The sequence below is a fragment of the Sebastes umbrosus genome, chromosome 8 (genome assembly GCF_015220745.1).
Source record: "Sebastes umbrosus isolate fSebUmb1 chromosome 8, fSebUmb1.pri, whole genome shotgun sequence".
Lineage (NCBI taxonomy): Eukaryota > Metazoa > Chordata > Actinopteri > Perciformes > Sebastidae > Sebastes > Sebastes umbrosus.
Window position 1 is genome coordinate 31994295 of NC_051276.1, and position 25803 is coordinate 32020097.

General features: G+C 38.0%; 2 protein-coding genes across 7 annotated transcripts in view; both read left to right on the forward strand.

The window, feature by feature from the left end:
- rasgrf2b (Ras protein-specific guanine nucleotide-releasing factor 2b) overlaps positions 1 to 12719 on the forward strand; it is a 59953-nt gene extending 47234 nt beyond the window's left edge. For 3 of the 5 annotated variants that reach the window (XM_037778822.1, XM_037778820.1, XM_037778823.1), the window contains 12 exons: positions 2209 to 2334; positions 3868 to 3957; positions 4994 to 5100; positions 6511 to 6623; positions 6841 to 6928; positions 8679 to 8782; positions 9707 to 9791; positions 9891 to 10088; positions 10483 to 10562; positions 10675 to 10792; positions 10887 to 10955; positions 11785 to 12719. In XM_037778822.1, the coding sequence (XP_037634750.1) occupies positions 2209 to 2334; positions 3868 to 3957; positions 4994 to 5100; positions 6511 to 6623; positions 6841 to 6928; positions 8679 to 8782; positions 9707 to 9791; positions 9891 to 10088; positions 10483 to 10562; positions 10675 to 10792; positions 10887 to 10955; positions 11785 to 11877 (1271 nt within the window). In that variant the 3' untranslated portion in view covers positions 11878 to 12719. The remainder of the gene's footprint in view (positions 1 to 2208; positions 2335 to 3867; positions 3958 to 4993; positions 5101 to 6510; positions 6624 to 6840; positions 6929 to 8678; positions 8783 to 9706; positions 9792 to 9890; positions 10089 to 10482; positions 10563 to 10674; positions 10793 to 10886; positions 10956 to 11784) is intronic. The other 2 variants (XM_037778821.1, XM_037778824.1) reach the window with 1 other exon arrangement.
- Positions 12720 to 18021: 5302 nt separating this feature from the next.
- Positions 18022 to 25803, forward strand: part of mapk1 (mitogen-activated protein kinase 1) — a 35031-nt gene continuing 27249 nt past the window's right edge. The window contains exon 1 of one of the 2 annotated variants that reach the window (XM_037778827.1): positions 18022 to 18498. In XM_037778827.1, coding sequence (XP_037634755.1) covers positions 18350 to 18498 — 149 coding nt within the window. In that variant the 5' untranslated portion in view covers positions 18022 to 18349. The remainder of the gene's footprint in view (positions 18499 to 25803) is intronic. The other variant, XM_037778825.1, reaches the window with a different exon arrangement.

Sequence of the window (25803 nt, forward strand, 5' to 3'; positions counted from 1 at the left end):
AATTTATTGGCACATCTTAGTTAGTGATGTTTCGAGCACAAGCTCTTCTTTAGACTATAGAAATCTGCACAGAGACGCCATCTTAAAAGGTAAACGCTCTGGTCACATGATAGTCATATGATATCGCCAGTGACCCAAATATCCCACATATAATCAAACTTATACAAAGTATACAACAATATATACAAGAATTAATATACAAACATTTATCAATCAATAATATAGGTAAGTACCTCTCAGCTCATAAGGATAACATATAACTATGGCTGTCATACTGTTTAATTGGCTAGAATTAAATAGAGGCGCCTCTAAAAACAATAGGATGTACCTCAAACATATATAAGAGTAGGAATCCATGAGATATGATGAATATAAAACGAGGGAGGGAACAACATCTATAACTGGAGTCCACATAAATAATGAACACAGTTAGCACAAGATCACTATATCACTTCACATTATGCATATACAAACCATAGAAAAAGGCCATAATATCATGTAAAACCACAATATCACTTACCGTGAAAAGTCCAGTTCAGTGGTTAGATACTTAGTTGATCCAGGAGTCAATGTGGCGTCTATGTATAAAGTATACGTCTATAAGAACACCAACCATGCCCACCTCCACAGGAAGCAACAGCGATAAAGATGATTTCAATTCTCATGTTGTGCTTCTACACTGTGCCTAGCTTATTAAACTATATATTCTCTATGACTGAACATCGACATATGTAGAGCCTTATTGGAGTACTGAAAAGCTCATGAAGAGCTGGAGGTCACTCCTCACACGGCACAGTGTGAAGCGTTCCCTGTAAGAGAGCAACAGACGCCTGGTGGGACATCATTATCTCCTTACGTTGGTGTGCTTGAGTCGGCTACATGCTCAGATCTTCTAATAGTGGCGTTAAACAGGCCTCTCACGCTGGAGAGAGATAGTGTCGGAGCATCTGAAGCGGCACAGCGACGACACGCTGCAGTTAGACCCTCATTAACATGTGCACACATATACAATATGTTTGTGTGTGTGTGTAAGAGTGTGTGCATGTGCATGTGCATGTGTGGCAGCTGCTAACCGCTCACTAGGAGTCAAAGAGCCATTAGCGGTCGTACCATGAAGGCACTCTCACCTCCTCTGCATACTGTCTCTCACTTTCTTTAGCTCTTAATCAGACATGTATGTGTTTATATGTATCTATGCACATGCAGCTACTTACATCTTCCTTTTTTGTCTGTTGATCTTTCTCTTGGCCTTTTTCTGTCACTGACAAATTGGCAGCGTGACGTTCATACTTGCCAACTTTGAGACCAAAAGCTGGAGTGGTCTAGGGGAGAAAAACACGAGTTTCAGAGACTTTGTTTCCTGCATTCTGGTGACGTTTAAAGAATGAAAATAACAATTCAACAGTGCACTGAAATGTGCCTTTTAGTGCATGTGAGCGTGCCCCACTGGCTAGCTCATGGCGGCCGCTCTGCACTGCTCTCATCCGTTGGTTATAGCTGGAAGCAGAGGCGTAGCGCCCACCCTCCGGTTCTCCCTCAGGTAAACACTGTTAGCTCTGTCAGCACTGTTGCTGCTGTTTGCACTGTTAGCGTTGTTAGCGCAGTCAGCTGCGATGTCATCGGCATGCCTTTCTTGTTGCTCAAAATGGCTCGACTGTCGAGTGATAAAGCACCAGGATCATCCGGCGAGCAAGTGCGGTAGCGTTTTCTTTAACTCCGCCTCCCAGCCGCTCCAGCCTCAGTCTGGGTCTCATTCACATGAACGGAGGAAGGGAAATAACTCTGGATTCAGCTATTAGTGCATTTTACAACTTTTAGGACCTAATGATTTAAATAAGAGCTATTCAAGTAAAGTTGATTTACCTCAACAACAAAAATTATCCTCAGTTACAGACGCCTCTTTCCCATTGAAAGTTTATGGGAAAAAGTATTTTTGGGCCCAATAGCATCAAGTGACGGACACAACGGAAGTTGTAGTACCGCTGTTTGGCCACTATGAACATTTGCTTTACAACCTGCCGGTCTTCCTGGGGACTTGGTTGAGAGCTGTGCGAATTTCGAATTTAGCCCCTTTAAGTGCAATAAAGATCTCCTCTCCAGTAGAGCAGCTACAGAACAGTAATAGCCACCGCCATGACCATAACCATAACTATCATCATCATCATCATCATCATCATCGTTATTCTTGTCCCTCTCCTCTCCTCGTAGCTGTGCTGGAGTCGGTGTCGCTGGAGAAAATCATCCCGGAGTCTCCTCAGAGCAGTGAAGCAGGAGATATATCTCCATGTCGCTCCCCTTCCACACCTCGACACCTCCGCTTCAGACAGCCTGGAGGTAACACTGCGTGTGTGTGTGTGTGTGTGTGTGTGTGTGATTGTGTGTGTGTGTCTGTGTATGCGGATTTATGACTCATAAACCACAGAGCCATAGCTGGAGGCTCTCAAAGTGGGTAGCGCTGTGCCACCCTGCAGAGTCAGGCAAAGATCCCTGACCCCGGAGGCCGACGTCTTTAGTACAGCAGCATACTGTAATATAAAGCTCAAATGCAGCCTGACCGTGGCATAAATGGTCCCATGTGACTGAGTGATGATGCGGATAATGAGGATAATTTCAACGTGATATTAAAGGTGATGACATGATATGATCTCAGTGAGAATTCCTGTATGGCTGTTGGACATATTGCCACCAATGAGGAGTGTTTTTATGGTCTGTAACAAAAATGACAATGTTGATGATTGGTTGGTTTCAAGTGACGATAAAGACAACACATTTTCAGATTTGTATTTTGCATCTATAATTTCTATAAAGTATATTTCAAACACTCACAAACACTAGTACAAAAGATATATTTATCTTTTTTTACATGCCTGATGTATTGATTGTAAGTTCATGAGTTAAATAGACTGTATGCAAACAACATATCCTCTTCATGCAAAGTTATAGTCATAGCCATCAAATTTGGCATAGTGCTTACGAGGGCTGTCAAGCGGTTGAAATATTTAATCGCGATTAATTGCAAATTAATTGCACATTTTTTATCTGTTCAAAATGTACCTTAAAGGGAGATTTATCAAGTATTTAATACTCTTATCAACATTGGAGTGGGCAAATATGCTGCTTTATGCAAATGTATGTTTATATTTATTATTGGAAATCAATTAACGACACAAAACAATGACAAATATTGTCCAGAAACCCTCACAGGTACTGCATTTATCATAAACAAATATGCTCAAATGTTAAGGTTAAGGTTAAGGGACCCCTTTGAAAATGGCCATGCAAGTTTTTCCCCGCCCCAAAATTTAGTGCAAGTTTCGAGCGATATTTAAGCTCCTTCGCAAAAAGCTAGGATGACATGGTTGGTACAAATGGATTCTTTAGGTTTTTTTAGTTTTAAATGATGCCAGTTACTTCACTCTAGCTTTAAAACTGAGCCCGGTACAACCTCTGAAGTATCGATTGCGTTAACGCATTATTATCGCGTTAACTCTGACAGCCCTAGTGCTTACACAGATTGGCAAACTTTGAATTGTTTGCAATGTACATGCTCATGTGAATATGTCGTCAGAAGGTTCCCCAGCAACTACCAACTATTTTGTTATCAATTATGTTGAAAAAGGAAAATTAATGATGGTTGCTATGAAACAAGAATCTCAATAATAATAGTGCAATTTGACATTTAGGTAAAAAAAAAAAAGTAATAATACCAAAACTTATTTTAATTTGTTTCCAATCATGTTTTATTATGTTTGTATGAAATCCAAGTTATTTTATTCACTTGTGTCGACTCCTCTTGATGATACCAGCTGCAGAAATTATAACAGTATTGTTGCCGCTGATGATAATTATGTGTTTGTGTGTCTGCAGTCCAGGCAGGGGAGAACTCACGCTGCCCAGTCTCTCCGGCTTCCGCCTTCGCTATCGCCACAGCAGCAGCAGGACATGGTTCACCACCAGGTACGCACACACACGCAAACAAAAGGATTAAGCAATGTAAAAGAAAAGATGTGTTCAATGCCGCTTTAAAAGTAATATATCACCAAAAGTGGGAGGTTTTGTTTCTTGTTTCAGTTTGCAATAGTAATGGTGCATGCGTCGGGGGTAGTGGCAGGACGCCAATTGATGCGGCCAGGCACAGTGAAACCGGAACTATGCTGAGTGCAATGATGCCTGCAACAAGAGTCTACGACAAACGGCTCATGGGTTATGAAAGGGGTGGGGCTAACGTGTAGGAGCAGTGCCATCAGTCTACATTGGCATATAAATGACCTCAGGCCTGGACCACCATCATGGCTGAGAAATTTGGAGCACATTTGACAAAGTACGCTGAAGTTACAACAACTTCCTGTTTCATGGCGATTGGCCCAAAATGGCCGCCCCGCCACGGCAGCTTCGTTTAAAGAAAACTCAGGATTTTAATAACTTTTCATCATTAAGGTCTTTACATGGTCCTGACCAAACTTCAAGTTGATCTGATTAAATCTGTAGGAGGAGTTTGTTAAAGTACCTGAAAAACGGTAAAAAATGGGCGAAAATGGCACATTGAATTCAAAATGGCTGACTTCCTGTTGGGTTTCGGGTATACCTCCAAGAGGCTTTTTTGTGCGTCTCCACTTATTATATCTGCCTACCAAATTTCATACATGTAGATGAAACCTGAACGAGGGGCTCAATTTTTCTGACTTTCTAGGGGGCGCTAGCAAGCCATTTTACAACAGCCAAGCCCAAGACCTGTAAAATAACACATTTTTCACCACGTCTGACAAATCTGCAAAGTTGAACAACTTTTTGAGCACCTTTAGTCCCTCAAAAATGCGATAAATTTCAAGTAAGGAAAAGAAAAATTCCCACAGTTCCAATAGGGCCTTCGCTGCTCGACGTTGTCGGTGCTCGGGGCCTAATTATGACACACACAAATGTAGTATTATCACACAATAATAACATGTTCTCTCTGTCTCTCTTTTTCCTTTTTGGTTTTTAATTTCTCCTCCAGTGTTTACTAACTCTGAGAGAACTTGTGATAAAGAGTTCATCATCCGCCGAGCTGCAACTAACAGAGTTCTCAACGTGCTGCGGCACTGGGTTTCCAAACACTCCCAGGTCTGTCTGCGCCCACCACTGTCTGTCTCTGTCTGTCTGTGTGTGTGTGTGTGTCTGTCTCTGTGTGTGTGTGTGTGTGTGTGGTCCCCTGTTTTTTGCTGGGGTGGTGATCAAGTCTGTGGTCTCATTAAAGCAGGTGTCTGATGCCTTTTTCTCTCCGCTCCGCTGCTTTCACTTGAGCATGTAAACAGCCACATGCACACAAACACACACACACACACACAGTGAATATTGTTGCCGTGTCAACCGGACGACCAGCTCAACTCGTCTCGGTCCACCTACTCTTCTGCCGAACAGCCAGCGTTGCCACTAATGAAGTGAATATCGCGGTAATTGCCTGACTCCCCGCTTAGAGGTCCAACTGCATCGATCTGTTTTATGTATTTTTTTTTCAATAACACAAAATGCTGTGATGACAGGCCAGCTTTAGTCGGCTTATTAACGCAGAGACAAAGCGCAATCACACACACACACACACACACATACACACATATATACTGTACACCCACTCACATTTCTCTTTGGGAGGCCAAAGAACAAAGAGCTTGTTAAAACTGACCTTTGAACAAGAGTTGAATTGGGGGGGTGGGAGTGAAAGAGAGAAAGAGAGGAGGAAAAGAAGGTGTGAAGGCTGGAAGGAATGAGGTGGTTTAGTAGGAGGAATGGACATGAAGGATTATACAGCAGTGACTGATGGTTGGTCAGACTAGTGTGTAGGGACTGGAGAAAGTTGATATACACAATGAAACTTAGGGGTATATAAATATAAATTCATCATATACTTCGCTATACTGACTTTACTGTCTTTCAGAAGCTCTAGTAGGTTCAGTTTTAGGGCTGAAGTGAAGCTAGATATCATGTCAAACTAGAAAACCTAAGGAATCCATCGATACCAACCATGTCATGCTACCACGTCGGGAAGGAGGCTAAATAACGCTCCAAATTTGGGCTAAATTTGAGTGAGGAAAAACGGGCATGGCAATTTTCAAAGGTGTCCCTCGACCTCTGAGCTCAAGATATGTGAATGAAAATGGGTTCTATGGGTACCCACGAGTCTCCCCTTTACAGACATGCCCATTTTATGATAATCACATGCAGTTTTTGGGCAAAAATCATGACTGTAAAGCTGAGACTCTTGTGGATTCAATGAGCCAAATTGTATGTGTGCATGTGTGATATAGTAGCCATTTCATTGACCTCACTGTATAAACTGTATAAAGATTTTCTCCTAATTTATATCTTTTTAGAGCGTTTTAGAGAAGAAGAACAAAGATGTTTTGGTTAGCCTTGACTTTAGAGTTTAGATCAGAATTAGGTATAAGTCGATGTTAGGGTACTATAGTTGAGGTTAGGCATGTAGTGGTGGATGCTGGAGGACCCGTTATGAGGGTCCCTTGCGTTTGTGTTTAGGACTTTGAGATGAACGGGGAGCTGAAGATGTCGGTGGTCTGTCTCCTGGAGGAGGTGCTCCGAGATCCAGACCTCCTGCCTCAGGAGAGAAAAGCTACTGCCAACATACTAAGGTATGGCACAAACATGCAGCATGTGTATGAAGCACCTGAATATAACACTGAATAGTTTCTGCCATCAAATTGTCTTCTATTTATTATTCAATTATCATTAATGCTTCCCCATATGCTTATGTTATGTTCTAATATATTCTATTCTATTCTGTTATACTCTAATCTGTTCTTTTCTGTTCTATTGTATTACGTTCTGTTTTATTTTATTCTCCTTTAGTCTATTCTATTCTACTCTGTCTCCTAGTGCCCTTTCTCAAGACGAGCAGGACGACGCCCAGCTGAGGATAGAGGACATCTTACAGATGGTGAGAAAACTGCAGCACATTAAATCCTCCGTTAACTTGGTTTAGTGCGTCACTGCAAACATCTTGTTTATGATGGTTAACGATATGATATTATTCTGCTGGATCGAGAAAATATATTCTACCTTTCGCTGCATATTGTAGACCTCTTGTTATTGCAGAGTGAAGCAGCTTTTAATTTGAATTTGGATGTTAATGTGGTTCTCTATGGGATGATTCAGATTCATTCTTTATTGTCCTCTATAGAGGAAATTCACTTTCACAGTCAGTACACAACAAGTAACACAGCAGGGTATAAACAAACAAACAAGAGCATCACAACTACATAACACAGGTCTGTTACAGTGTGCCCAGGCTGTTTAAGGTAGTAGTAGTTGTCTATATCTACAGCCGGAGGGGAGGAGGATGAAGCAGGGGGTCGTGTGTTGTTGTCAATGCTCTGCGAGTGTCGTCAGTGTCAATGAGGGCTGGCAGGATGGGAGAGGAGAGGCCAGTTATTTCAGAAGATATGTTAGTGATTTTCAGGAGCTTGTTTCTATTGCTGCACCCAATTTGACTGTTATCAGGCCATTAAATAGGCGTTATCAGTCGCCATAAGCACCATAGATGTGGGTCAGTAGGGGCCTACTACGCCTACTACGTTGTAAAAGTTAAAGTGAAACTTAAAAACAACACGTTCTAGCACATTGTAAAACTGAATGAAACGTCACGTTTTGAACACAAACAGAAAGGCTTCTTTAGGTTTAGGCAACAAAAAAACTTTGTTAGGTTTAGGGTAAAACATTGTGTTTTGGCTTTACTTCTTTAGGTTTAGGCAACAAAACTACAACTTATTTAGGATTAGGCAATTAAACTACAACTTCTGTAGGTTTAGGCAATAAAACTACAACTTCTTTAGATTTAGGCCAAAAAAACACTTGTTTAAGTTTAGGGAAAAACATCGTGTTTTGGGTTAAAATAACTACAAACGCAAAGACAACTACACATTGTTGGTTTCCCAACAACACGAGATGCAAACTCCGGTCTCCTGGGTGAAAACCCTGTGTTATGTGTCCCATCCATCGTCCTTGACCTCCACCTCTTATGGAGTTTCACACTGTCTATACTACGGCGCCTGACTGCTTCTGCTCCTGTCATAATTACTAGGGTTCCTAGAGGTCGCTGTCATTTTTTTAAATATTTTATACCTTCTTGTGGTGATCTACCATGTGAATAGATGATAAAACCTACTAGTAGGTGAAGTAGGCCCCTATTGACCCACATCTATGGGGCTTATAGCTACTGATAACTCCTATTACATAGCCTGACAGCAGTCTAATCAGCTGATGGGGGGTGATGATGGTGAAATAGCAGGTGGAACAGTTCAGGAGGATGACCTGGTTCTATGAAGACAGCGCCCCTGAAGTATTTACACTTTAATACACACCTCCCCCAAATATCGTACCAGTTCCCAGAGATGGAAATAATCAGGAGTCATGGGTGGCCCTGGTTAATTATCTTGGCTTAATAATAATGACTGTGAATCACAAATACACACACATTGCCTTTGTAAGAGGTGAAAAGCCCTGGTCAGTAGGCTACACACTGCTCTCTCCTCCAGACAGGAGGAGTAAATACACCCTGTCAGCTGTCATTAAACATATCCATCATAGCCAGTCTTTGCATTAGATATTTATATCACCTTGTCATCTGTGTTATGGTGTGAATATTTGTTTGTTTATAACTCTGTTTGTCTCTGTATGTGTGTTTTTAGGCGGACTGTCCGAAGGCGGAGTGTTTCGAGTCTCTCTCAGCGATGGAGCTGGCCGAGCAGATCACTCTTCTGGATCACATCGTCTTCAGGAGCATTCCTTATGAGTCAGTCCTCTCATTTACACTCTCACACTGTGACCTGATTCAGGCTAAACTAAACTAAATCACCTCTATGGATACTGCTTATTATGAGACCAGTTAATCAGCGCAGCGTAGAACAGTATGCTTTTAGAAAGACAAACTGACGTCATTGCATTTTAACTTTAGTTTTACTTAATATCGAATTTACATTGACCTATAAGATATTGACTATGTGGTAAACTGCTGCTATGATGAAGGTTTCTCCCTCAGATCAGCTTTGTGAAACATCTGCAACACCTGCTATTAAATTTAAGATTCTTTGCACCATAAATTTAGTAATTAAATTTTTTGATAATGGGTTCTGGAAATAATTTCAGACACATTAATTTACCCCGGTTTCCTCCTCTACTGCTGGGTTAGGTAAGGTGGGTGGCACATGAAGAGTAATTAAACTCTACATGATGTTCTTTTTTTTAGGTGTAAATGTGTTTGTGTTCTGACACATATTTATCCATGCAATTCTGAATCATACAGCAGAGTCAAACAGGGTAAAATCCTCCTTGTATCCTCATCTAATATATATCTTTACTGTGTTACCCTCTCTCAAACAATCTGTAGCCTAAGAAAAAGTATGCAACTCTTCGGTATGTGAAATTAAAACAGACATATAGACCGATCGATTATCAAAATAGTTGATTAATTTAGTTGACAACTTATCAATTAACCAATTAATCATTGCAGCTCTACTGCACGCCGTTCAGTTCTTGACTTAATAGCCTTTTTGAGACATCTGTCGTTAATCCTTATCAACCCCTGCTGGGGACGTGATAATATCCTTAAGTCACAGGCTTTAGCTAATGTCATTTATCCAGCATCTTGTGAGATTACTGTGGTGTATTTTAGTGTGTGTGATCTCATTTGGACTCGTCTCTGTCCCCACTCTGTAAGAGAGTTCCTGGGGCAGGGCTGGATGAAGGTTGATAAGACCGAGAGGACGCCGTACATCATGAAAACTTCTCAACACTTCAATGACGTAAGCTCTCTCAATATATTTAAGACCCTTTTATTTCCTGACCCTTCTGTAAATATCCAACACAGGTCCTTTATGTTCTCTTTTCTTTTCCCTGTGAAGATGAGTAACCTGGTGGCGTCACAGATCATGACCCACACCGATGTGGGCTCGAGGGCCAACTCCATAGAGAAGTGGGTTGCTGTGGCTGACATCTGCCGCTGCCTCAACAACTACAACGGAGTGCTGGAGATCACGTCTGCTCTCAATCGCAGCGCCATCTACCGTTTGAAGAAGACCTGGGCTAAAGTCAGCAAACAGGTGGGATAATTCTCCATCAATCCTCTCTGTTTACTTAAAAATACGTGTATATAAAGGTTATCTAAGCATAGAGGAAAAGTTCTTTGGTCTCTCTTCAGATGTATATAGATATGACGTCATTAGAGAGTTCAGGGAGAGACAATGCAGAGATGTAATGTTTAGTAGCTGCTCTTTGCTCAATTCTGATGAACACTAAATCGATTAAAGCCGTAATCATCCCCTCACCAGACAGTCTGTCTCTCCACCAAGCCACGCTGCCTATCCAGGGACAAAGCAAATTAGATTTTGTCATTTTATTATGATCGTGTTTTATGAAGACTAAGTGGGTTCATTCTTATTTGTCCCGTGTTGCTCATAATAGTATTTTTAAATGTTTATTTGTGGTCCTGTCCAGAGTAAAGCCCTGTCGGACAAACTGCAGAAGACCGTGTCCTCTGAGGGACGGTTCAAAAATCTGAGGGAGACCCTGAAAAAGTGAGACTTTGCGAATGATATCATTATACATATCACAAATAAGAACATATATGAATGTACTTTTATGTGACTTTGAGACTATTTGTTATTCCTTCACACTTTCCTCCTCCAGCTGCAACCCTCCATCTGTGCCATACCTGGGAATGTATCTAACAGATCTGGCCTTTATTGAGGAGGGAACGCCCAATTTTACTGAGGAGGGTCTTGTTAACTTCTCCAAAATGAGGATGGTAGGCACATACATGCATAAAAAAAAATTATGCAAATCATCTGTACATATATACTTTACTGTGATTGTCAACTTAAATTCCACATTTTCTTCAGATATCCCACATCATCAGAGAGATCCGACAGTTTCAGCAGACACCCTACAGGATTGAGCATCAACCCAAGGTACGTTTCTGTAAACACATTGGATATTTTCTCACAATAGGAGTATCCTTTTATTGTAAATATAATAAAAATACTGATAAATAAATCATAAACATTATTGATATAGCATTGATAATAAAAACATAGTGACAAAGGGCTTTAAAAAACATAAACAAAGAAGCAAAAACATTAAAACTAAAGAAATTCTGATATAAAATCATCAAAGATTAGCTGACACAAGGGCAATTCAAAGTGCTCTGCATAAGCATAAACATACAAAACAAATAAGAGAGAAAACAAATGATAATGAAATATGATCAAGTAAAACTTAGATAATAACAAATAAGATCAATAACAATGTAAGTAAGATAACAAAAAAGAATCCAAAGTCAAGTATGTACATTCAATATAAAAACGATGAATAAAATATATAAAAATATTATAAAGTAAAAACACAATTTTACGTGCGTTGATTTTGTAACTAAAATATTGAAATCATTGCCAAACAAACATTGTGTGGACAAATTGGAGTGTTGTTTTAGCAGCGTTAAGGCCTCGTGTTTTAAAAACAATTCGGAATAAAGACCACTACAGCATTTTATGAAGTTTTTAAAGGCAGTGTTTTAACACACAGCTCAGAGAAAAGAGGTTTTAAGACGACTATGAGGTTTAAATTCAGTTTGAGTTAAGCAGCATATTTGCAAAGCCATTTTGGTTTATTCCCTATTTAGCCTTTCAAGACCATCTAGTCATCTGGTTGCTATTTTTTTTAAAACATCTCAGCCTTTAATTGGAAATAACAAGATGAAGCCGTCTCTGTAAATATAATGTGTGTTGCTGGTCTGTCCAGGTGACCCAGTACCTGCTGGATAAGACTCTCATCATGGATGAGGACACGCTCTACGATCTCTCGCTGAAGATCGAGCCCAGGCTTCCCGCCTGAGTTCCAGCTGTTTGTGGCCAGTGGGAGCCTGCCGAACCTGGACCCCCAAGGGCAACTCGCCCACGTAACCTCATCAATCAAGAGGAAATTGGGAAGTTTTGAGAGCGAGAGATACTGACTGAAGTGAGAGATATCTTTAGAGTCAAGCACGAGGACAGTTGAACAAGCTTTTTACAAGAGACTGAGGAGAGGAGAATTTCTAAAGTGTCGGATTGATTGTCTTCAAGGGGAACAAGAGGAAAAGGTTGCATTGCGTGAGGGTTTTGAGGAAAAATGACGTCCCTCAGTCGAGAGTGTGGTGCGCATGACGTCACACTTCCTCAGACAGCCTGAGAGAGCATGGAGAGCATGGATGAAATACAGTGGATGTAACGGAGATGTAGCATATACAGATAGTGTGACAGAAGAGATGTCTGAGCTCGTGTCTCTGTGCTGTTGTCTGTGTTCTGTTGCCTGTGCGTTTTCCGTGCCACGTCCTGGAGCAAGAGCCCCGAAAAAAATGCTTTGTGTCATGACGGTCACTGCATAAAACTTGCATGATTTCAGCTTGGGATGTAACTGTCTAAATGGCCTTCAACCTGACCCCTGACCCCTCAGCTTAGCATGCCTCACTCTGACCGGGGTGACTCTCTAAGCCACTATGCATCCTCAGTGGGCTGGGTATGGCAAAAACGCCTTTAAGCCTTCAAATATGAAAGATACTAAAATGAAGATAATTTAAATGGAAAATTTGATATATGGCTGATTTTTCCATTATTGAAATTCTGTATTTGTCTTTAGTAAATCTTTGCCTAAAGATGAGAATGAAAAGCGCTTTCTAAAAAAAAAAATGTCCACATGAATGACACAAAATTAAAAACTTTATCAGTGCCTTCCACTAGTGTAGGTCATTTCCCCGCCACAATTGCCAATTTTACAAAAGTTTCACATGAATCCTGTTTATAAATCTGAAGATTTCCTATAATAAATTTGGACTACAGTTCCACTCATTCAACTTCTTTTTTTCAGTCGTGTAGACTAAACAGTAGCATGTTAGTGTGAACACAGTAAAGTCATTGCAGCAAATATCTCCCTCTAGTGTTTAAACATTGTTATAACCTCTACTGACCCAAAGCTTTTGGCAGCGTTTGTGTGCAAGTTAGATTTCTTCTTTGGCTTTTTACAACTCGTCAGATACTGACGCGTGTAGTCGGGTCCCAGTGTGTAACTCTTGGATGTAGGCTGGGACAGTTTTTTGCACTCTCTGAGATGTAGCTTCGCTTGAGTGACAGTATGATCGTTGCTATTTATTTCATCAGATGCTGTATTTATGTTATTTTTTTTGTATATAGTGACTCCACACATATCATGATGATTGATGAAGAAATACTTTGAATTGTTATGCTGTGAATATTGATTTTAAGGCAACACTTTATTTTACAGGTACGCAAATTTCATGGTAATTACGTGATTGAAATTTATTTTGGAATTACTGCCAAATTACCCCCAATATTTACCTAAGAATTTATCAAAAATGACTTTGTTTGGCTGTGTTGACTCTGGACTTTTATTATTATTATTTTATATCTATTATAGACATTATTTAATAATTATATTCTGCTATTTCCCAATAAGCAGTAATAAATAGCTTTTAATTTATTTAATATATTTCCAGGAAAAGAATAAAAAGTTAATTGATATGCTTTATTTCTCTGTTGATAAATAGATAATAATTAGCAAATATCTTATTTGAAATTTCTTTAAAAACTCCCTGAATCATTACATCAGCTACCAGGTTACATTTGTGTAGACAATAAGTCACACAATGGCCACTTCTGATGCCTAAGGGCCCTATTTTAACCATTATATGCTATTTTAGCATATAATTATTAAATACTGTTTATAATAGAGTAATTTTCGATACATTTTGAGGTAAATATTGGGGTAATTTGGCAGTAATTCCAAAGAAATTTCAAATAGGTTACTTGCTAAATTACCATTAAATTTGCAGACCCGTAAAATATAAGTGTTACCTGATTTAATTGTTTTTTTGTCTCGCTTGCTTTTACTTTGAATTCTAGTTTACAGGCTCTTGTGTTGCAAGAAATCTGTTCAACTTTATTCTAAAATAATATTTAAAAAAAAATAATGATGTCTTTTGAAGGTTAAAAAAATGTAGCATTTGAATAAATAGTTTTCCGTATTGCTGATATGGTGAACATAGTTGTCCTGCATGCACACAACAGCTGCATGTTGTGCATGTCTGACTGGACACTCCTCCCTGTGCGTCCTCCCCTCTGCTTCTCTATATTAATATTGTCTCTGTAGCTGCCAGGAGGCTCTGTTAAAAGGCATAGAAACAATATTTTTGTCCATCAAATCTGACACATTTGTCTCTTAGTGTAGCTCATGAAGTCAAGCATATATAGTCTTTAGGCTATGTCATCTGCAAAACAGCCTGTTGTTATGAAGTAGCAGTGTTAGAAGGTATGCAGGCCTCCAGTGAAAACATAAAACAATAACCTTGTTCCAGATCGATTAGAGGAAATGTTTTCAGGCTTTGCTTTTAGAAGAACTTGTCCTTTGCACTGCGTCTGTACTTCTGAGTGTCTGTTTTACACACAGGTTTGGGAACACAGGATGCTGCGTTCGTGTTGTAATAATCATTTTCCTGTATTTGTTTGCATTTTTCACTTGTGGGTGCAGGAGAAATAAATTCAACATGCCTTAGTTGTTTCGCTCATTTCCTTTGGACTGTACAATAATTTTGATGATATTAAAGCAGCACTGGCTAAAAGTTATTTTCATAAAACGGTCACTGTATCCTGACAGTAGTGCATGAGACAGGTAACCTTAAAAAAATCATGTTCCTCTGCTTCCGCCGTTGCTCCTAACGGCATCTGCAAGATGAACAGCAATTAAAAAAATAATTAAGCCAAGAACCAGGTGTGGACGGGCCTGTGGCACACGAGCCATTCCCTGGACCTGAGCCTGCTCTGACTATATACAGGTATGGATGAGGTGACCTATGTGACCATACTGAAGGAAAACAACCAATCAGAGCAGATCTGGAGCCTGCCGTCTCTGAGCAGCTGTTAATCCTCCACAACTGTCTTTCAGCAATCGTCTTGTTTCTTGTTTTTCACTAAAGTAGGGTTTTTAGGGTTTTGACAACCTCTGTCTTGAGGTTCTGACCTAAAGACCTCCACACTTCTTGTGCTGTAGTGTGACCTGGCACTGAGGCCATCCTGCCACCCTGTGGTCATGAACAGCATCGCCACTTTTTGCTACAGTAAACTATCTCAGTCTTACAAGTTAAACGATAATGTGCAAAGAGTAAAAAAAAAATTTCAACAAACTATACTATGATTTTTTTTGTTACATTATGACTTTTTTCGACATACTATACACTGATTTTTTTGACTTACTTAGTTATAGTTTATCCGACAAAGTTTACTATGATTTTTTATGACTTTATTTTGACATACTATAATATAACATGACTTTAAATAAAAACTTTATTGACATGCTATAATGTGACTTTTTAATGACTTTTTTCGACATATTATACTATGACTTTTTTAAAGGTACTATACTATGACATTTATGACATACTATACTATGACATTTTTTGACATATTATATTATGACTTTTTTGTGACTTTTTCGAGATACTATTCTTTTACTTTTTTATACTATACTATTTTTGGAGACATTTTTTTTTCAGACATTTGTTGGTATTTTTTTCTTACTTTTTTTTTTTTTTTCCTTTTTTCAGATTTTCCTTTATTAACTTTTTTTCGGATATCTTCCGGATATTTTTCTTAAATCTTTTTTTTTTTTTTTTTTACTTTTTTTTTTACATTTGTTGGCATTTTTTCTTACTTTTCTTTTCTTTTTTTTTTTTTTTTTTTTTTTTTTTACTTTTTTCAGATTTATTCTTTTTTATTAACTTTTTTTCGGATATTTTCCGGATATTTTTTTTTTTTTTTTTACTTTTTTTTTACATTTCTTTGGCTTTTTTCGGTCATTTTCTGACTTTTTTTCGAACATTTTTCATAGTGGTAAAAATATAGTAGTAGACGACATTATTGCACATGAAATATAAAATGTTGATACTGTACAGGAAATACACATGAATACTTCTTCCACAACTGGATCTACCTTTCTGTTTGTGTTTGTGATGCTGGGTGGAAGCATGCATCTATAAAGAGAAGCAGTACCTGAAGGCAACACTGGTCATTCCCATAAAGAAAAAAGGGAAGAAAAAAAAAGGAAAAAAAAGGGAAAAAAGCAGATCTTTTTTATACTATACTTTTTTTGGACATTTGTCAGACTTTTTTTTTCAGACATTTGTCGGACATTTTTTCTGACTTTTTCCGGACATTTTCTTTTTTTTACTTTTTTTGACATTTGTCAGACATTTTTCAGATTTTTTTTTTCAGACATTTGTCAGACATTTTTTCTGACTTTTTCCGGAAATTTTTTTTTTTTTTACTTTTTTTTACATTTTTCAGACATTTGTTGGAAATTTTTTCTGACTTTTTCCAGACATTTTTTTTTTTTTACTTTTTTCTGACTTTTTTCTGGTATTTTTTTTTTTTTTTTTAGCTTTTTTCTGACATTTTTCAGACTTTTGTTTTTTCAGGCATTTGTCGGAAATGTTTTCGGACTTTTACCGGACATTTTTTTTTTTTTTACATTTTTCAGACATTTGTCGGAATTTTTTTCTGACTTTTTCCGAACATTTTTTTTTTTTTTACATTTTTCAGACATTTGTTGTAAATTTTTTCTGATTTTTTTTTTTACTTTTTTCTGACTTTTTCCGGACATTTTTTTTTTTTTACTTTTTTTCTGACTTTTTAAAGGGGGCATATTCCGGAATTTTTTTTTTTTTTTAGCTTTTCTTCTGACATTTGTCGGACATTATTTCTGACTTTTTCCAGACATTTTTTTTTTTACTTTTTTTCTGACTTTTTTCAGGTGTTTTCCGGACATTTTTCTTTTTTTTTCGCTTTATTCTGACATTTTACAGACATTTTTACATTTTTTACAGACAATATTTTCTGACTTTTTCTGGAAATTTTTTTTGTATTTTTTTTTCTGACTTTTATGGCAGGTATTTTCCGGACATTTTTTTTTTTTTAGCTTTTTTCTGACATTTTTCAAACTTTTGTTTTTTCAGACATTTGTCAGAAATTTTTTCTGACTTTTTCCGAAATTTTTTTTTTTTTACTTTTTTTTTTGTTTTTTTATATTTTTCAGACATTTGTTGGAATTTTTTTCTGACTTTTTCCAGACATTTTTTTTTTTTACTTTTTTCTGACTTTTTTCTGGTATTTTTTTTTTTTAGCTTTTTTCTGACATTTTTCAGACTTTTGTTTTTTCAGGCATTTGTCGGAAATGTTTTCGGACTTTTACCGGACATTTTTTTTTTTTTTACATTTTTCAGACATTTGTCGGAATTTTTTTCTGACTTTTTCCGGACATTTTTTTTTTTTTTTTACATTTTTCAGACATTTGTTGTAAATTTTTTCTGATTTTTTTTTTTTACTTTTTTCTGACTTTTTTCGGGTATTTTCCGGACATTTTTTTTTTAAGCTTTTTTTCTGACATTTTTCAGACTTTTGTTTTTTCATACATTTGTCGGAAATTTTTTCTGACTTTTAAGAGCCATTTTTTTTTTTTTTTTACTTTTCTTGACATTTGTCAGGCATTTTTCAGACTTTTTTTGCAAATATTTTGAAAATTTTTCAGACATTTTTTTTCAGACAGTTGTCAGAATTATTTTCTGACTTTTTCCGGACATTTTTTTTGTATTTTTTTTCTGACTTTTTTCAGGTATTTTCCGGACAATTTTTTTTTTTTACCTTTTTTTCTGACATTTCTTTTTACTTTTTTTCTGACTTTTTTCGGGTATTTTCCGGACATTTTTTTTTTTTTACCTTTTTTCACACATTTGTCAGACTATTTTTTTTTTTCAGACATTGGTCGGAAATGTTTTCTGACTTTTATCCGGACCATTTTTTTTTTTAAACTTTTTTTACATTTGTCAGATATTTCTCAAGACTTTTTTTGCAAATTTTTCCTTCAACAGGAAGCATGCATTTATAAAGAGAAGCAATACCTGAAGGCAACACTGGTCATCCCCATAAAAAAAAAGGGAAAGAAAAAAAAAAAACAGCAACCAGCGGATCACATGACCGCCTCCGTTATTTCCTGCAGCACCAACCAGCCTCTCCTCTCCTCTCCTCTCCTCTCAGCTCCTCCAGCAGCAGCAGCCTGCGACAGACAGACAGACAGACAGACAGCTCAGCAGCGGTGAGGTCGCTCTGCTCTGAACCAACAACAGCTCCACTAGAAACACTCCGCAAGGCCTCCGCTACACCGAGACAACCGACTACAGAACAACAGACATCTGTTTTATACTCTTCAGTTGCTGTTTTTTATTTTATGATAGCCTTGTAAAGAAAGAACCAGCCAGAGCTCAATAATGGCGACAGCAGCTGCGGTGTGTTCCCCTGCTGGCTGCGGCCCCAGCCCCGGGTCCGGTACGGAGCTGGTCCGCGGACAGGCCTTCGACGTCGGGCCTCGGTACAGCAACCTCTCCTACATCGGGGAGGGAGCCTACGGGATGGTGTGGTGAGTTTACACCGACATACCGAGCTGTTTCTGGACATGATTCACTGAGTTTACACCGACTTAACGTTAACTAACTGCTGTCTGTACTGTTAGAAACTTAACGAGCTGATCCTGTCATGTTTCAGCAGCAAGCAACAGTGTGGGAGCGAAGAGAAAACATGAAGTCACGGCTGAATTACATGACTTTAGTGGGTTTGTAATAATGACCAATGTAGTTAACATGGAAATCTATTTTTATTTAGGTACAACTACTACTAATAATGTCATGTTGTTACATATTTTGCATCCTCTGCTCTTAAACGCAGCATGCAGCTCATTAAATGTGGTGTTTTGTCAATAATATCACCACAACAGGGTGTGTTCAGTCCTCCACGTTGAATTCACAGTGATTTTAATTCACTTTGTGGTGGGTTTCTATCTCCCAAACTAGCCCTTTTAATACTTCACCAATGAATATACAGGTTTTTAGTTGAAATCAATACAGAATTTATACTAATTTGATTTTATATCTTATTTTTTACTTCACTATTTCATCATAAAATGTTCTCACCAATGGTAACTGTACATTATATTTAAATTCACAGTGATTTTAATTCACTTTTAATACTTCATCATTGAATATACAGGTTTGCAGTTGTAGTCAATGTAGAATTTATTTATTTTTCTTTCACTATATCATCATAAAATGTCCACATGTTCTCAGTCATGGTATTTGTACACTGGGTTTAACTTAAACAGTGATTTTAATTGACTTTTTGGTGGTTTCTCTCTCCCAGACTAGCCCTTTTAATACTTCATCATTGAATATATAGGTTTTCAGTTGAAATCAATACAGAATTTATACTAATTTGATACTATATCTTATTTTTACTTCACTTTTTCAGCATTAAATGTTCAGGTAGCTGTATATTATGTGTAAAATTTGTGATTTTAATTCAATTTGTGGTGGTTTCTCTCTCCCAAACTAGACCCTTTAATACATCACAATTAAATATATAAGTTTTCAGTTGTAATCAATGCAAAATTTATACTATCTGATACTACTGTATCTTATTTTTACTTAACTATTTCATCATAAAATGTTCTCACCAATGGCACCAGTACATTATGTGTACATTTACAGTGATCTGAATTGACTTTTTGGTGGTTTCTCTCTCCCAAACTAGCCCTTTTAATACTTCAGCATTAAATATATAGGTTTTCAGTTGAAATCAATGCAGAATTTCTACCAATATGATACTACTACATCTTTATTTTTGCTTCACTATCATCCTACAATGTTCTCACACATGGTAGCTGTACATTATGTGTACATTTACAGTGATTTTAATTGACTTTGTGGTGGTTTCTCTGACCCAAACTAGCCCCCTTTTAATACTTCACCATTGAATATACAGGTTTTCAGTTGAAATCAATACAGAATTTATTCTAATTTAATTTTATATTTTATTTTTACTTCACTATTTCATCATAAAATGTTCGCACCCATGGTAGCTGCACCTTATGTGTAAATTTACAGTGATTTTAATTCAATTTGTGGTGGTTTCGCTCTCCCAGACTAGCCCTTTTAATACTTCATTGAATACATATAGGTTTTCAGTTGTAGTCAGTGCAGAATTTATTTATATTTCCTTCACAATATCATCATAAAATGTCCGTGTGTTCTCACTCATGGTAGCTGTACAGTGTTTTTTCCTTGTGCATTTGTTTCAGTAGCTGATGCTGATGGCTGGTTTCTTATTGTGAAGGAATTTATAGGCGAGACCCACAGTGGAAGCAGTATTTCCTACCTGAACGATATGCTTACAGAGATGTAGTGCAGGATAAACACATCAAAACTAAATTCATGCACAGTTTTATATGTAGTATATAGATTTTACCCCATTCTACTGCATGATTGTTATCGTAACTTTGTGCATTTGTAGTATTCATTCTGATAATTAACTCCAGATTGTATGAAGTCAGATCCTTCTCTCCTCTTTCAGAAACACTAAATCTTGTCGTTTCTTTAGATTGTGGTACTGTAGTTGACCTTAAAGGAGCATACTGTACTTTATTACATAATATATTATCCTTGTGTCAAACAACAGCAGTTCTTTTTTTCTCTCCTCTGTGGTGAGAGGGTTTTCTGAGAACACTGACTTGACACATAGCACTGCCCACAGTGTAGAGGCACAGCAGGTTGTTGAGCATCTTTCTTTCTGCAAAAAACCCACCAAAAGCACACATGCACGCTTGTTACTGGTATGATTCCCCCTATCAACAGATCACTGGTTAGATCAAGGCAAGCAGAAATTATGCAATACAGTTCACTAGGCCCGGGCAAGATGACAACATATGTCACCAAAACCATTTTAAATGTCGCCCAACCCTACAGTTCACTATTAAAGCCCCAGTGTTGGAAGGATGTTGAGTTGTAAAGAATGTGAGTTTGCCATAGCATTTAAAGAGACACTTTAGAATAAGCGTTGAAGTCTGTAGAGTGATTGTGAGCGAGGACATATTGATCCGATGGCGTGCTGGCGAGCCCGGCCGCTGTTCGATCTTTTGGAAGATGTAGCGGCCTCTGTTTTAAAGCTGTGTCATGTCATGCTAGCTTGTCGCTAAGGAGACTAAGTAACGCTCCAAAGTTACGCTTAATATTGGCGAGGAAAAACTTTTTTTTCAAAGGGGTCCCTTGACCTCTGACCTCAAGATATGTGAATGGAAATGGGTTCTATGGGTACCCACGGGTCTTCCCTTTACAGACATGCCCACTTTATGATAATCAGTTTTTTTGCATGCAGTATAAATGTGTTATTTTTGCCTATTCTAAAATGGTGTATTTCTGGTGTGTTTTCCTAAAATTAGATTTTAAAAATCACAATATATCACCTTGCTTACAGTATCGCAATTAGGGATGCTCCTTTTGAAAAATGTTCTTAACCTATAATCGACTCTCGTTAACCGATTATTAACTGTTAACCGACAAGATTTGTGCCTCGCATGCAGCGGTGTACCAGCTGCAGGAGCACAACAGATATTCGTTGATCAGTTCACCCGTCCGGGGGCGTTAACTTAGCAGCTACGATGCTGCGTGTAGTGTCGCGGACATGCAGCCACTTTTCCAGTAAAGGTCTCCACCGCACATTTAGTTTGGTTTAGCAGGTTGTCAGCTGTGTGTCTGCCCGGCGTAACTTTAGCGAGTGACCAACAAACAGTGTGTGTATTTGTGCTACGTTAGCAGCTCTAGCATTGCCGAAAGGCTTTGTGCTCGCCGCCGCACACATAGTCTGCGTAACTTTAGCGAGTTTCCAACAGACCGTGTGTGTGTTGGCGGTGAATGTGAGGTTGTTGGTGGCGTTATAGCTGTCAACGTAGGTGTAGCAGTGTGTGTACAGTTTATTTGTCGGTGAATAAATGCTACGAAACTACAACTCCTACGCTCAAGCGAGCTGGAGCTGTTCTTTTAATACATACATGGAGAGACCGGAGCCAAGTTCCTGTATCCTGCAACTCCGGCTCCGTCTCTTAAGGTGGGCTGTTAAGGTGGACCAGCTTTTCTCCTTAAAGAGACGAGCCGCTCAGCTTTTGAATTAATTATTAACATTTCTTTTAACCGTTTTAAGCGATAGCGTTAATCGGTTAAAATGCTTAATGTCAGTTAAAGGTTAATTATTGATATCCCTAATCGCAATATATTGAATCATTACCCCTGTATTATGATACGCATCATATCGCTAAATTCTTGCCAATACACAGCCCTACTAGTCATAGAGGAAGTTTGGTCACAGTTACTTGAATCTAAACCATTCTTGGGGGAAAAAAATACAGACGGACCTCCCGTAAAGCTTGATCTTAGGGGACAAATCCAGAATAAACTGTTAAAGTTTGTAGTAGACATCCTAATGTGAGCCAAATGAGGTCAAGATATTTTCAGTGTCTGCAATGCCCTACCCAAAACTCAGCTCACACAAAGACAGCAGACCTGCTTTTGTCATAAGTAAAACTTGGCACGTCGTCCTCTTAGCCAACAATTCATTTTACAAGTAGTGACTTGTGGGGTTTTCATAGCTGTGGTGTGTCTGCACTTAGCCTCTAAGAGATCATCTGTCAGTCAAACTGTGACGTTTTATTCCTTTAACTTTCTCATAGTTTAGTTTCAGTTTCTGTCAGCAGAGCTCTTTTCATTATCTGTTCGCCCATGCTGGCCTTTCTTCTTCTGGTTATTACAAGTAATTCCAGTATTGTGAAATGCATAAGATCAGATATCTTTTTGATGTTGATCTTCTCATCTGTCTGTTGACCAAATGATGGTTAGGTGATGCTGTTTGGAGGAAAACACATGATCACTGATGATTTGATGGGTGAAATTGGAATTTACCACTCAGTTTTAATGCATTTGTTTGATTCATTTGGGCAAGTTTGGACAGCACCTTTCAGGTCATCAAAAACCTTCAGCTAATAAATGTGCATTAAATTACAAGTCTTGCTTATCTTCCAAAAGTATAGAGGAGACAGTCGTATTCAGATATCTCATATTATTATCATAAATCAGAGCAACAAGCACAGACAGGAACATCATGCTTTACTAAGATTACAAGAACAGGAACTGTATTTGTTTTAACTCCCAATGATGCCAAAATCTCTAATATGGCAAACTAACAAGTTACAAGAACATTGCATCCATTAAATGTGACCTTTTTGTTTCTTTTACAAGCCTTTCTCGCTTGTAAGTGTGAGACTAAATATGCAACAACATACACTTGGGTTTGACTATGTAATTCGAGACAGCATTGTGACTGGTTTTCTGAGTTTCTCCAGGAGAAATTCAGATTGTTTTAGGTGCTTTTTGAGAGCATTTTCCCCATCTTCGCAATGATTTCAATTCCTCTTGTAGCCCTGAAATTACTGTATCAACACCTTTTTATACCCACAGCAAGAGCTGTATGAACAGTTCAGTATTCTTCACTCATGTTCATGTAAAAGCCCAGTTCTTTACTTTGGTGTTGATTCTATATTTTTGGCGTTGGAGTGGGTGATGTGTCAGCCTCGGCCTCAGTGCTCTTGCTGTCTTGCTGCGCTCTTCTTTGATACCTGTAGTTTTGAGTCAGTTGGTCATGTTGCTTTGATGTGCAGCAGCCAGAGAAATTGGTGCAGCGTGTACTTTCGTAGACATCCTTTGGTTTGCATCTGAACTATTTTTGAATCAGGAAGTTGTGCTTTATCTGGCTTTTGTGGTGGCAGTGCACCACTATATACTGGTGTTAGCATCTTGTAAACGGCTCCCCCCCTGGCCTGCATTCAACAAGTATTAGAAAGAAAAGTCAGAAAAGATGGAATGTACCTTAAAGCGAGATTTGTTAAGCATTTAATATTCTTATCAATATGGACAAAAAAATGCTTGCTTTATGCAAATGGCTGTATATATTTTTAGGGCTGGCAAAGTCGTTTCAACACCACTAATTTCTTTAATGCAACTTGTGATTTTTAGGTTGTAGCTGGCTCAGTTTTAAAGCTAGAGTGGCATCATATGAAACTAGAAAATCTAAGGAATCCATTGGTACCAACCATGTCATACTAGCTTGTCACGAAGAAGGTTAAATAATGCTCCAAACTTACGCTACATTTTGGCGAGAAAAATCTGCCATGGCCATTTTCAAAGGGGTCCCTTGACCTCTGACCTCCAGATGTGTGAACGAAAATGGGGTCTATGGGTACCCACGAGTCTCCCCTTTACAGACATGCCCACTTTATGATAATCACATGCAGTTTGGGGCAAGTCATAGTCAAGTCAGCACACTGACACACTGACAGCTGTTGTTGCCTGTTGGGCTGCAGTTTGCCATGTTATGATTTGAGCATATTTTTTATGCTAAATGCAGTACCTGTGAGGGAAGCAAGCATATTTGTCCACTCCTATGTTGATAAGAGTATTAAATACTAGACAAATCTCCCTTTAAAGTACATTCTGAACAGGTAAAAAATGTGCGATTAATTTGCAATTTAGAAACACTCACAGGTACTGCATTTAGCATAAAAAATATGGTCAAATCATAACATGGCAAACTCAAGCCCAACAGGGAACAACAGCTGCAGGGACCCCTTTGAAAATGGACATCCCAGTTTTTCCTTGCCAAAATTTAGCATAAGTTTAGAGCGTTATTTAGCCTCCTCCAGTTTAGGTTTTCTAGTCTCATATGATGCCAGAATCGTCACTCTAGCTGTAAAACTGAGCTCGCTACAACCTCGTGTGAACTTTGACATCCCTAATTTTATTATATACATTGTATACCTAAGCACATTTCACACATGGAGGTTTTGAAGAAGATTTGAAAAGATTGCAAATTCATACATACAGCTTAAACATGATATAAAAATGTAAATGTATAGTTAACAAGAGCTTTGGTAATCATGCTTCTGCAGGGATGTGTTTATAAAACATCTCTACAGATCTATACAGAGAGGTTATTGTATAACTACATTTGTATTACTGTAGGTTTCAGATGAGGTGCAGACAGGCACACCTCCCACATATCAACAATGTGTCCTGCAGTCCTGTCGATCACAAACAGGCTGATTGGTTGATCCATCTTCCTGTTAGGAGACAGTTTTGACAAAGCCATACAGAGTATTTTAGCTAAATACATTCCAACAATAAAACTAAAGCTAGATAAAGTGTATGCATTATGCTTATATGTAAAAGACACTTTATATTAAAGTTTTACACCTAGACATGTGAAAAAGTAGCCTTGAAAAATAATACAAAAAAACCTCCACAACTTTCTAAAGCTGAGATGCCGTTTACGGTTGCCATGTCAACAGCTTTGTTCGCTGTCTCCATGTCCTGCTGTTTGCTGCTTTTATTGTTTTCAATGTGTGATCCTAAAAAAAAACACCAAGCAAGGACAGCGAGTAAAACGTTGTGTCGAAGATGCAAACTTGGTGGCTGAGGACTTATAGCTGCTCACGGGTTTTATTAATGGAAAGATGTGGCTCTTATGGAAATGTCTGACCCGTACAGTAGAGACCTGGGATAGACAACCTTTCATCGGTGTCTCATGTCTGATACAAGAGCTACATGATGATGGTAATATATGTCATGGCTCTGATATGTTTTAAAACTGTTTTCTCTTCTTTCTAAATGTGATCTAACAGCAATCACTTTTTAAAGGACCAGTTTGTAACAATTAGGGGATCTATTGGCAGAAATGGAATATGATATTAATAAGTATGTTTTCTTTAGTGTATAATCACCTGATAATAAGAAGCATGTTTTCGTTAGCTTAGAATGAGCCGTTTAGATCTACATAGGGAGCGGGTCGT